At 39.2% G+C, this 12,322-nt stretch overlaps 1 protein-coding gene and 3 non-coding genes across 4 annotated transcripts; all 4 read right to left on the bottom strand.

Annotated features, from left to right (window-relative positions):
- Positions 1-3,157: 3,157 nt before the first annotated feature.
- trnam-cau (transfer RNA methionine (anticodon CAU)) lies at positions 3,158-3,230 on the bottom strand. Its single transcript has one exon. It is a non-coding gene; the product is annotated as a tRNA-Met (tRNA).
- Positions 3,231-4,344: 1,114 nt separating this feature from the next.
- Positions 4,345-5,993, bottom strand: LOC117969793 (protein Red-like). The gene is made up of 6 exons (XM_034917740.2): positions 5,889-5,993; positions 5,619-5,676; positions 5,398-5,486; positions 5,145-5,253; positions 4,868-4,902; positions 4,345-4,617 (listed from the first exon to the last, which is right to left on the bottom strand). Exons 1-6 carry the CDS (start codon positions 5,921-5,923, stop codon positions 4,590-4,592), a joined length of 354 nt encoding a protein of 117 aa, XP_034773631.2. The 5' UTR covers positions 5,924-5,993; the 3' UTR covers positions 4,345-4,589.
- Positions 5,994-6,621: 628 nt separating this feature from the next.
- trnam-cau (transfer RNA methionine (anticodon CAU)) lies at positions 6,622-6,694 on the bottom strand. Its single transcript has one exon. It is a non-coding gene; the product is annotated as a tRNA-Met (tRNA).
- Positions 6,695-7,241: 547 nt separating this feature from the next.
- On the bottom strand, positions 7,242-7,326 carry trnal-uaa (transfer RNA leucine (anticodon UAA)). The gene has a single exon. It is a non-coding gene; the product is annotated as a tRNA-Leu (tRNA).
- Between the last annotated feature and the right edge of the window lie 4,996 nt (positions 7,327-12,322).

The raw sequence follows: 12,322 nt of genomic DNA, 5'->3' as shown, positions 1-12,322 counted from the left end.
CAGCATCCTCCCATGGCACTGTTAACTCTACCAGGTGAACAAGGCGTGCTGATCCAGACCACAAGACAATATCTGGTCGAAGGTTAGTGGTGGCAATCTCAGGTGGAAAAATAAGCCGTTGACCAACATCTGCCAGCATTTTCCAGTCTCTAGCAGCTTCCAGTTGTCCTGGGCGAGAATTGGTTTTAACACCTTTTCTTGGTGGTTGCTCTCCTGGGCGGAGGAATGTTGTCTTTTGTGTGTAATGTTTTGATGGAACAGGTGACAACTTATTGGTCATGTTACGCTTGTCTTCCAATGCTAAGGCCAAACATCGCAGCACCTGGTCATGGCGCCAAGTAAACCGTCCTTGGCTAAGAGCCACCTTACATCATGTCAAAATGTGCCTTAATGTTGCAGGTGATGAACACAAAGGACATGAGGGATCCTCTCCTACCCAGAGGTTTAGGTTCTGTGGTGATGGGAGAACATCATATGTTGACCTGATGAGGAAACTGATCCTGCTCTGTTCCATTGACCATAGGTCTTTCCAGCCAATCTTGCGTTGTTCCACACTCTCCCATCTCATCCATTCTCCCTGCTTGGCCTGGGAAATGGCCTTTATACACCTCATCCTCTCCTCCTGCTTTTGCACCTCGTTGACTACCAGCTTCCTCCTTTGAGCTGGGGCCGCCTTGTGCCATGTAGGAGGAGTTGAACTGAAACCAAGACCCCCTCTTCCATGCTGAACTTGCCCCATGATATCACCAATTCGAAGGGCAGCCTTTGCATCTTCCACAGCTTTCTTTGCCGCCCACTTTCTTCCAGTTTTCAACACAGGTGCTGCCTCCCTTACGCATTTATCGCGTGACTCTACTAAAGTCATTTCCAGTCTGACCTTGGCGCACTTAAACTCCTCGGTTAGAGCAGAGACTGGTAGCTGCAGTATTCCTTTACCATAAAGTCCCACTCTGCTGAGGCAGCGTGGAACTCCCAACCATTTCCTGATGTATGAACTGATTAAAGCTTCCAGCTTCTCTACTGTTGTCAAAGAAACCTCGTACACAGTCAGTGGCCACAGCAACCTTGGCAGTAGACCAAACTGAAAGCACCAGAGTTTTAGTTTACCTGGTAGAGCGCAGCTGTCTATGCTCTTCAACCCTTCCACTGCTTGTTGTCTAACTTCTCCCACACGAACTGTGTCCTTTAGATCCCCGTCGTACCATCTCCCAAGACTCTTCACTGGCTTCTCAGACACTGTTGGTATTGCCTCACCATTAATGAAGAATGTTTTATCTACTACTTTGCCTTTAATTATAGAGATGCTCCTTGATTTAGTGGGCTTGAATTGCATTCGTGCCCATTCAATGTTATTGGTTAATTTGCCCAATAATCGATTAGTGCATGCTACTGTTGTAGTCATGGTTGTCATGTCATCCATGTATGCTCGAATTGGTGGTAGTCGCATTCCAGAAGCCAAGCGCTCTCCTCCTACTACCCATTTTGATGCCCTAATGATTACTTCCATTGCCATGGTAAAAGCCAGTGGAGAAATGGTGCATCCTGCCATTATTCCAACCTCTAGGCATTGCCATGTAGTGCTGAATTCTGAAGTTGAAAAACTGAATTGCAAATCTCCAAAATAGGCTTTCACTAAATTTGTTATTGTCATCGGTACACTGAAAAAATCAAATGCTGCCCAAAGTAGTTCATGTGGCACTGAACCATATACATTAGCCAAATCCAGGAATGTCACATGGAGCTCCTTCCTCTCCTTTTTAGCTGATTGAGTTTGTTGCCAGATCACATTGATGTGTTCTAAGCAACCTGGGAAACCTGGAATGCCCGCTTTTTGTATTGAAGTGTCAATGAAGCAGTTCTTTAATAGGTAAGCTGACAATCTCTGAGCAATAATGCTGAAGAAAATCTTGCCTTCTACGTTTAATAGGGAAATGGGACGAAACTGACTGATGCTTGTAGAATCTTTTTCTTTAGGTATAAAGACTCCACCTGCTCGGCGCCATGCTCTTGGTACAACCTGTTTTTCCCATGCCACTTTCATCAATTTCCACAGAATTCGTAGAACTCCTGAAGCACTCTTGTACACTCTGTACGGAACTCCATTAGGCCCTGGAGATGATGAAGCCCTTGCTTTTTTCACAGCTTGCTCTATTTCTTTCCACTTAGGTGCACAGTCCTCCATTTGGTATTCTGGTGGATTGATAGGTGGGATGTCTGACGGAATTGACATAGGCTCCTGCCTTTTTGAATCTGTATGTGTTTCCTCCAAATATCTCTCCAGCTCAACCTTAGATGCTTTTAGTGTGCCATTCTTCTCACTGGTGAATAACTTCTTTACAAATTTGAATGGGTCTTTATAAAAGTTAGCTCTCGCACGCTCCTTCTTTTTGTAGCGTTTCCGTAGGCGCTCAGCTCTGCGCAATGTTGCAAGCTTATCTTTTATGACCCTTTGTAAGAGATTGAGTCCCTCCTTCTGACTTTGTTCTGTTCTCCATTGGTTCCTCAGCTGTCTCCTTTCTCTAACTAAGCGTTCAATCTCTTGCTGCCGTCTAGACTTTCCAGGAATAGTTTGTACTTTTTCCTTCCTTTTTTCAACTCCAAACCTCTCACTTCCATATGCGTAGATGATGTCCCCAAATTTATCCAGCTTCTTTTCAACTGTTCCACTTAATCTTTCCAATGCAACGCAGAGATCTGTGTTTACTGTGTCCCATGCAGTTTTCTCACAAGCTCTTGGCCATTTAACTCCAGGCTTGTGCCCGTTGAGGTTCTTTTCTCTCTTATGCTGGTTTGTCTGACCGGGTTCACAAGGATCATATAGTATCTTACTAGCATCTTGCTTGAGTGAAGGGAGTACATTATATTGAACTCGTTCTGCAAAGTATTTTTTTATTTAACTTATTGCATAAATGAAAGAACAAGACTTTAATATATAATATAGCCCCGATACGTTTTATAGTATAAGCGCGTATATGTTAATGTCTGTTCCTGTGCTCACATACAAATTGCAGCAGTTCCACATTTGTCCAGATGCTTTGTTGATACTCAGTTTTAAAACAATAAGGACATCTAACTATTTATGACCATGAACAACGTTCTGACAGCATTTCACATTTTTGGTATTTATTTTTAAATAACTAACCAATAATAAAACTTCTGCTCCGTGTGAGGATCGAACTCACGACCTTCAGATTATGAGACTGACGCGCTACCTACTGCGCTAACGAGGCCTTGAAAACGCTCCCTGGTCCTAGGCTGAGAAAGGTGGGATGTTTGTGAACAAGGGACCTTTCACGTGTTAGGCAAACGTGATCACCACTACACTAAGGACACATTTAATGAATTTCAGAAACCATGAATTTCAAATACATTGAAATTTGAATACATACAGATAATGTACTGTATATTGCAGTTTGCGATACGTGCATTTTCTGTTGTCCCGGATACAAGTATTACAGTACCATTATAACGGACAACTGTATTAAATATAATTGCGCTTTAGATAAAACAGTCTCTCAAACAAGTTTCTAGCTGTTGTAAATATTACATTTTTTAACACTCAGAACTGACACCGATTGTAAAAATGTCAATCGTGTATTTTTATTGATAATATTACAAAATATTTAGTTTACTATCCGCGCATTTCTACAGCTGACATTTGTAATACGAACATATATTATTATTGGCATTTTTTAATTATTGGTGACTATATGTACCGTACTAGTGAGAATTAAAATAATACTGTAATAAAATTCTTACCTTCAGATGATTGTATTTCGAAATAAACCAAAAGACTTCAAGATTCAATAATCTACCGTCGTTGAAAACGCTCAGTAGTCTTGGTAGTTCTACGAGATCTGATTGGATAATTCCGTCACTTGATTCTTGGTAGCTCTGCGAAATCTGATTGGCTCTTTCCTGGTCCATTCTTGGTAGCGACACGGGCTAAGATTGGTCAAACCTACCAAGATATTACCGAGATTGAACACCGATTTTTGGCTGGGTGGGACGAGGCTGTTGTGCAAGTAAGATATTTATCAAATTTTGACCCGATGAATGATACACAGGATAATCTGGATGTACAGTACTCAAATAAATGCAGCCATTCGCCATGCTGTTACAAAAATGCAGGCACGTCTAATAAAATATAACTGATTCAATAAAAAAAGGGATGTTTGTAGTGAATGAAACAACACCACAGTATTCCTCGGTGTAGCAATTCACATGTTCTATGTGGACAATGTTTAAACTAATTACTGTATCAACAGACTGATCATGTTGCAGTGGAAACATCACACTTGATGCTTGATGTTAGAAATTGATTTGATAAAGAAAAAGGACAGATTTGGTACAGTAACATTTATTCAGTTATTTTTCATAACACAAGATAAAATAGAAAATGAAGGAATTACATATATGCACAGTAAACTAAATGTAAAATATCATCAGTCTACTTAATTTATTCCACATGCTGATGAAAAAAAAAAAGTTACACACCTTAAATATAAAGCACTACAAACTTTTTTGTTTTGTTCAAAAAGAACAATTATGAAAATAAAGATGTTAACAGAGATGGGGGTTGGGGGTCTTCAATATTTTGGTCTCTTCACTTGAACCCTGTAGTAAAAGATTTATAGCATTACTGCAGAACAGGGCTTACATTTTTTAAATTATTATTATTATTATTATTATTATTATTATTATTATTATTATTATTATTATTATTATTAAGAACATTTATCTGTGCTGCTCTCTTTATAGGAGCAAGAAAAACTTGTTTTTGGAAAAATCATGAAGCACATGAAGTGAAGTAGTTTAAGAAAACAAACAAGCAAATAAATAAATAAATAAATAAATAAATACTAACCCATCTGAATCCATTTTTTTCCTCTTCTCAATAATCTAAAAAAACCAAACAAACAACATGTGTGTTACTTCCCACAGCATGGTGGACTGCGACTTGTTACTCTGCCTTAAGCTCATTACTGATGGAAGTCCGGCAACACACTTATTTGGCATGAATATATGCATTTACTCTAAAAAAGCATGTCATATATAAAAATCATTCAGTTGCAGTGCTCTTTTGAAACTAGGACCTTGTCTGAACAACTGGATCTCTACAAAAAAAAAAAAAAAAAACTTACAGCACTGATCTTCTTCCACTGCCGATCCAGCTCGGCCTTCTCATTAGTCTCCTTAAAACGATGGGTTTTCCGCCCCTCTGACATTTTGATGCCGTACTGGAAGGCAGCTCTGCAGAGAGAAAGGGACAATGGGCAATGTTTATACAAATAGAACCAAGCACAATACATGACAGCTTGCCAGGTCTTAAATGAAAAGACATGTTGCAGTTCTGTAAATGTGTCTGATCACGCACAGTACTGCCCAAGCACTTACTTGGGCAGAGCCTCCTTGTTATTCATGTAATCACTGTACTCCTCCTGCGTGTCAAAGTCCCAGCGTCCCAGAGGACCCTTCTTGTTACCCTGCCAGGAAGAGGAGAGAGACAGCATCAGCTTCATTCAGTGTGGGTGAAAATAAATGACAGCAGGATCTAGAGCTAGACATTCCCTTCCGTTTTTACCTCCTGGCATATGCAGCATCTTGCTGAAATTTACCTGATCCATTTTGCTGTAATCAACCTCGTCATCGCTGTCCACAGCCAGGTCGTCCATTCTGTAGAAGAGAGACTCATCAACACAAGTGAAGGAGATGGAGTGCAAGGGTCGGCATGTTAGTGTTAGATAATCAAAAGGGAAATTTATTTACAAGTATTAACATTTAGCACAGTCCTAATAACTTCTCTGAGATACTGTGGCTACCTGTATACAGAAAAGGACAGCAAATACATGGGACTGCAGTAATAGATTTCATTTAAGGTCACTTACGTTGCTGGATAGCACTCAGCATAGCTGTTAGACATGCCAAAGAAATCCCCGAGGTGCTTCTTCTCCTCACGCTTGGTTCCTGCAGTACTTGGTGTTAAGGAAAAAACAGCACAGCAGCAATAATAATACATTTCAAAGTCATAGCAACTCTTGCTTTGAAATCGTCTGCATTCATCCCAAGAAGGGGCATAACAAGTGTGTAATTAATACATTCCTCACTCCGGAGGCAAATACAAAATCCAGATGAGCTACCTAAAGCGAACAATGTGAGGAAGCTCATTTGGAGAAAAAGACTGTTCCAAATGGGCTGCCCTGTGTTTGAATTGAAATGTACACATTTTAACCCTCTAAATCCTGGGTAGCTTATTTGGATGAGAAGAAAAGACTGCTCCAAATGGGCCACCCTGTGCTTTAATTAAAATGTACAGTAGCTTACTAACATATATAGTTTTTATTTAACACCATAAATAATACAAGCCCTTAATATATAATATAGCCCCGATACGTTTTATAGTGTAAGCGCGTACATGTTAATGTCCATTCCTGTGCTCACATACAAATTGTAGCAGTTCTACATTTGTCCAGATGCTTTGTTGATACCCAGTTTTAAAATAATAAGGACATCTAAGTATTTACGACCATGAAGAGCGTTTTGACAGTTTTTAAGGCAACCCCAGCCTTAAACGATTTTGGTATTTATGTTTAAATAACTCCTACCCAAGAATAAAAGCGCTGCCCCGTGTGAGGATCGAACTCACGACCTTCAGATTATGAGACTGACGCGCTACCTACTGCGCTAACGAGGCCTTGAAAATGTTTTCCGTTCCAGGATTGAGGAATGTGGGATCTATGCAATGCTAAAGGTTTCAAAGCAGGGATCTCGAGATTTGCTCAGACCCGAAGATCCTGCTATTTTTTATTCAGAAAAAAACACCTTTGCTGGCATTGGTGTGCTCTTCCTCTGGAGTGGCAGCTGGTCTTCATTGCAATGTTTTTCTGCAAGCAAGCAGAACATTGGCTAGATCCACCTTGAAGTCTAGATATTCCATAACCTCTCTCTTTCTGTCGCTATGATACAAAGTCTAATTTATGACCCATTTGACCTTTTTTTGACCTTATAGGTATGAATTTATGAATATATAATGAGGGGCGAGGATTTATGAATTTATGAATATATAATGAGGGGGCCGTGGATTTTATATAGGAGTATGGAATATTGGTATTGATATATATATATATATATATATATATATATATATATATATATATATATATATATATATATATATATTTAACAAGTGCTTATAAACATTAAATATTTATAAATGTAAAAGAGTATGAAAAAAAAATAATTACTGTTGGTAGGATTTGAACCCACGCTGACAATTAAGTCAAAAGGATCTTAAGTCCTTTGCCTTAACCACTCGGCCACAACAGTTTTTCTTAAAACATTAATAAATAAAAAATAAGTATTCTGCTTACCGGGGGTTTCAGAGAATCAAGGTGGTATGGTGGTTGAGCAAAAGGTTGAACAGATGGAGACTACGAAGGGTTTTTGTTTTAAAGGGGCAAGTCTGGGCATGTTTTTTTAGACCTCATAAAAAGGAGGAAAATATTTGGGCAGTTTATTAGAGTGTTACACAAGATGTCTCGTACCGTTGTTAGTTGTTGCTCAGAGAAAGGGGATCTTGAGGATCGGGAAATGTCTGAACTTATAAAAGCCTTTAAAAAAATGCACATTAGCCCTTCCACAGATGCGAAAGAAACCACGGCTTGTAAAAAAGTTTCAAGAGAGAGTCCAAGCAAGGGGCCTTCAAGCATCCGTCCCAATGATCCTCTGTGTACTGTACAACCTCCTCTGTGGACTGAACTGAAAACAAACATCAATGAGAGAGAGGGGCGGATGTATTAGGGTAACTCTGAAAACGCCCCTAGGGGCGTCGCCTCAAGGACCACCCATTCATGGATCTCTGATAGGTCATCTCAAAGGATCCCCCACGGTGCCTGAGACGTCAACACCCTCATAGGCCGAAACCTAATCATGGGGAGCATACTAAAGGGGCTCCCCACATGTCCTTTTGAATGAAGGAGTCTGACACCATGGCTTCTGCAAACTTTAGATACTTCTCTGAAAATGCCATTCTTGAACCTTGCGATCTTGAGATGGATTGGACCAGTGAAGAAATGACCCAGCTTATAAAAGACTTTGAAAATGTCCCGCTCCTCAACCCTGCAGAGTCTGACGACGTTGACGGAGTCTTAGGCATCTCTTTTGAAAAAGTATTAAAGATCTCTATGGGGCTCGTGGCTTCTCTATTGGAAGTGATCATTGACCGTGATATGGTGAAAAATTGCCGTGGTTGCGAAATTGACCACCCGAGCCAGCTGAGACACAGCTGCCTTTTTGAAGCGGCCCCCAATTATTTTGATCAACATTTTGAAGAAATACTAGAAAAAATACACGTCCCGTGGCTGAAGCTTCTGGTGGCTAAAGCTCTAGCGTGTTTCAATTTTCATCCATCTTTGACAAAACTTCAGAAACTGGTGGAAGATATTTTAACAGAGCTAAGACCTGAACACAGCATTAGACGTAAACTGATTCATCTACAAGAAACCCTGGATGACAAGACCCGAGACATCGTTAACAAAATAACCAAAGCTTTCTACCATCGCAGTTTTACAAACCCTCGTGCGCCATTAGCATATTACGGGGCCTGTGACTTTGAAAATGGGGAACGTCCAGACTCCAGCAAAACTGAGGAAAACCCTGGAGGGGCTGCTGTTTGAGTTAATAGCTGAGAAAGTGGCTTGTAAGAGACTCTTTCAAAACCTGATCCCCGTAAATGTACAAATGTTCAGCAATTTAAAAAGTGTAACTGATTTAATCCGTAAAGATATTGATACTAAAGAATGGTCAGAGTTGGTAAATACACATGTAAAACACTGTAAACCCTTAAATGCATTTTTAATGAATATATTACCTAAAATGTTTGATGAAATAGAAGATTGCAAATGCACACATATCATTGTTTTGTATGCTTATGTGACTGATGTATGTTTTTATAACCTGGCAAGGTTTTTAAGAGATGAAGATATATCGATAGTTGTGCAAAATGTCGTGGATTATTTAGTGACTAATCATGAATGTTTGTGTAAAAACTTTATAGCTCTTCTAAAATGTCCTAATCTTCTTGATAAACTGTGAATAAAACTTTTGAACTTCCCACATGTCTCTGAGGTGTTATGATAACCTTTGAATAAAAACTTTTTGAAAGTCATATTGGTCGCAGTTGTGTTATTTTGGTTAAAGATGACACATCAGCGTATGAAAAAAATATACTACGATCCCTCAAATCCTGGAGGTTTAGGGGGTTTACAGACTCTTCAAAGAGCTCTGAGGTCTGATGGGCCTAAAGTCTCTGAGAGGGTCTTAACTGCCTTTTTATCAGAGCAAGACTCATATACGTTGCATAAGTCCTCTAAAATAAACTTTAAAAGAAACACCGTATTTGTATCTAATATCGACACACAGTGGCAAGCTGATTTAGTGGATATGTCTAGCTTGTCAAAAGAAAATGGAGGTTATAAGTACATGTTAACATGTATAGATATCTTATCCAAATATGCATGGGTCTTACCTTTGAAAAATAAGTCATCTACGACTGTGACAGAGGCGTTCAAGAGGATCATCAGCGCTGGTAGGAAACCTAAAAAACTACAAACTGATAAAGGGGCCGAATTTCTAAACAAAGCATTTCAGCACATGCTAAAAAAACATAATATTCTACACTTTACCACGGGGAATGAACTAAAAGCATCTATTGTTGAGAGATACAACAGGACTCTTAAATAAAAAATGTGGAAATATTTCACCGCTTTTAACACGCACAAGTATATGGATAAACTAATGGTTTAGAAATGGTACAGGCTTATAACAACTCCTTCCACCGTAGTATTCAAATGAAACCTTCAGAAGTTAATGAAGATAATTCATTTAAAGTGTTTAAAACTTTATACTCCAAGAAGAAAAGCCCTAAACATATAAAGTTTAAGTTTGCCGCTGGTGACAGCGTAAGAATTTCAAAGTTAAGAGCTCCCTTTATAAAAGGTTATGAACAGACGTTTACATCAGAGATTTTTACTATAACAGAATGTATACCAAGATTTCCACCGGTGTATAAACTATGTGATTACGATGAAGAGCCTATAATGGGCACCTTTTATGAACCAGAATTGCAGAAAATAAATGTTAAGACTGGTACGCTGTTTAGGATAGAGAAGATAGTTGCCGAGAAAAAGGAAAATGGCAAAAAGTCTTATCTCATAAAATGGGCCGGTTGGCCTGAAAAATTTAACAGTTGGGTCGCTGAGCATCAGGTGGTGGATCTAAAGAGTTAACAAGAACTGACTGTATTTAATTACACTTAAAACATTATTCATGATGTCTCAAGACTCTTTTTATGTAACTCTGCCTAGTAACGCTTCACAGGAGGTTTTCCCTAAAAACGCTATATCCAATTTTACTATCAAATTGGTTAAAACACTGAATCTACCGGGAAAATGGGAAGTTTGCTTAGCAGAGATTCAATATCCCCATACCTGGGATAATATAAGCCTTAAAGACAGCACTTTTATTACTTATGATATAGAAAAAGTGGTAAAACGTGATTATACTATACCAAAAGGATATTATGAGACCCTTCAGGATGTAATAACAGCTATGAACGATGCCATGCTCGGAAAAGGACTAGATCAGAAAGGTGACAAAGCTCCCGATGAACAATATAAAAATGATGTGAAATTAGTCTATAAACCTATAGAAAGACGAATTTATATAAAAAGTACTACACCATATATGTTTTATGCCAAAGAACATCTCGGACAAATGTTGGGGTTTCGAGAAACTATGAAGGGTGAAACTATTGAACTATTGGGCCCTATTGAGGCTAAAGTGTATAGTGCTCATTTGAGGACTCTCTACCCAGCCGATATCAGAGCGGGATTTTATACCCTGTATGTCTATACTGATATCATTACACATCAAGCCGTTGGAGATAGTTACGTGCCTCTTCTAAGATGCGTCCCTATTAAAGGCAAAAACAACGATATAATCACGGTAACTTACGACAGACCTCATTACGTGCCCCTCAGCAAGACCAACTTTGACACGTTAACTATACAAATTAAGACGGACCAAAACAAGTTAGTGCCATTCCGTTTTGGGAAGGTTGTAGTGAAGTTGCATTTCCGACCTGTAAAGCCTCTTTTTTACACATAATTGAAAATGGGCCCTAATGGATATGTCAATCCTTATATTAATTATTACAAAAATCAAGCTGATAATGGTTTGCCTGGATTTTCTGGAGCTCCAGTAATGTACGGAGCTGGTATAGGGGGTATTTTTAGAAGTCTTTCAGAAAAGCTTTACCGTTACTTAGAAGGGGTTTTGAAATAGTTAACCCTTTGCGGTCCATTGTCGGACTGGGTCCGACATTGCAATTATTCCTCACAGGTCCTTTGTCGGACTGGGTCCGACATCATTATAGCAACGCAATAAACGGGTGTTTAGTCGTTTTTTCTCCGGAAAAAGCCGAGAAAACCATTCAATTGCCGAGTGGTAGCGACAGGAGCCGAGACAAGTCGAAAAAAAAAAAAAAAAAAAAAGGCGTATTTCATGAATAGTCATACATGGTATCAGGTATCAGATAATGGGCGTCCATAATAAACAAGCTGGCTAAGTGCGTCAGCGCACTGAGAATAACATGGACATTTGCAGAGCTTTTTTGAGATGTTATAGTAATAAAATAATGACTTGGATCGCATTATTGAGGAGTTTGGTGATAAAACGAGTGATCTGGAGATGATCGATCGGTATGTACGACTATTATTATTATTATTATTATTTATTTATTACACAGCTGAACGCTATAGCAAACAAAAGGCTGGGGATGGGCTGGAGATCCCTAGTGTGTGCTTTGTTGATATGCAGGGCCATTTAAACCTGTTTGACTGTGAAAAAAAATACTTTTAAACAGCGCGTATAAAATTAACTGCGCGTGTGAAAATTAATTAGACCTGGCGTGCCTGACGCGCGATTAATAAATGGACCGCAAGGGTTAAACCTCATTTTAAATCAGCAGCTAAAATTTTTTTTAGTGACGTAGTGTCAAATGTCCTAACAAGTCATAACCCTCATAGCCATAACAAGAGCCAGTCAGGGGAGGGATTGATGGTGATGTCCCGAGGATACAAGAGAAAACGTGGCAAACCCCCAGGATCTCGCTATCATCCACACAAAAAGGCTAAACCAGCTACATTGAGGTCATTTAGTAGCGGTAACCGGAGAAGGAGTAAGAAACCAAAGACCCACAGAACAGCGAAAAAGAGAAACATCTTTTAAATCATGACGCTGGTACATCATATGTCTCAAGAAT

This window comes from Acipenser ruthenus, chromosome 22, assembly GCF_902713425.1.
Source record: "Acipenser ruthenus chromosome 22, fAciRut3.2 maternal haplotype, whole genome shotgun sequence".
Taxonomy (NCBI): Eukaryota; Metazoa; Chordata; class Actinopteri; order Acipenseriformes; family Acipenseridae; genus Acipenser; species Acipenser ruthenus.
The sequence above is the reverse complement of the archived record's forward strand: the minus strand, read 5'-3'. Positions and strand labels throughout refer to the sequence as shown.

What these genes read in the sequence shown, in the direction of transcription:
- LOC117969793 (XM_034917740.2), bottom strand. Translation starts at nt 5,923, where the DNA reads ATGTCTAACAGCTATGCTGAGTGCTATCCAGCAAC. An exon ending in ATTACAGCAAAATGGATCAG is followed by an intron (nt 5,487 to 5,618) that starts GTAAATTTCAGC and finishes TCTTCCTGGCAG; the next exon opens with GGTAACAAGAAGGGTCCTCT. An exon ending in AACAAGGAGGCTCTGCCCAA is followed by an intron (nt 5,254 to 5,397) that starts GTAAGTGCTTGG and finishes TTCTCTCTGCAG; the next exon opens with AGCTGCCTTCCAGTACGGCA.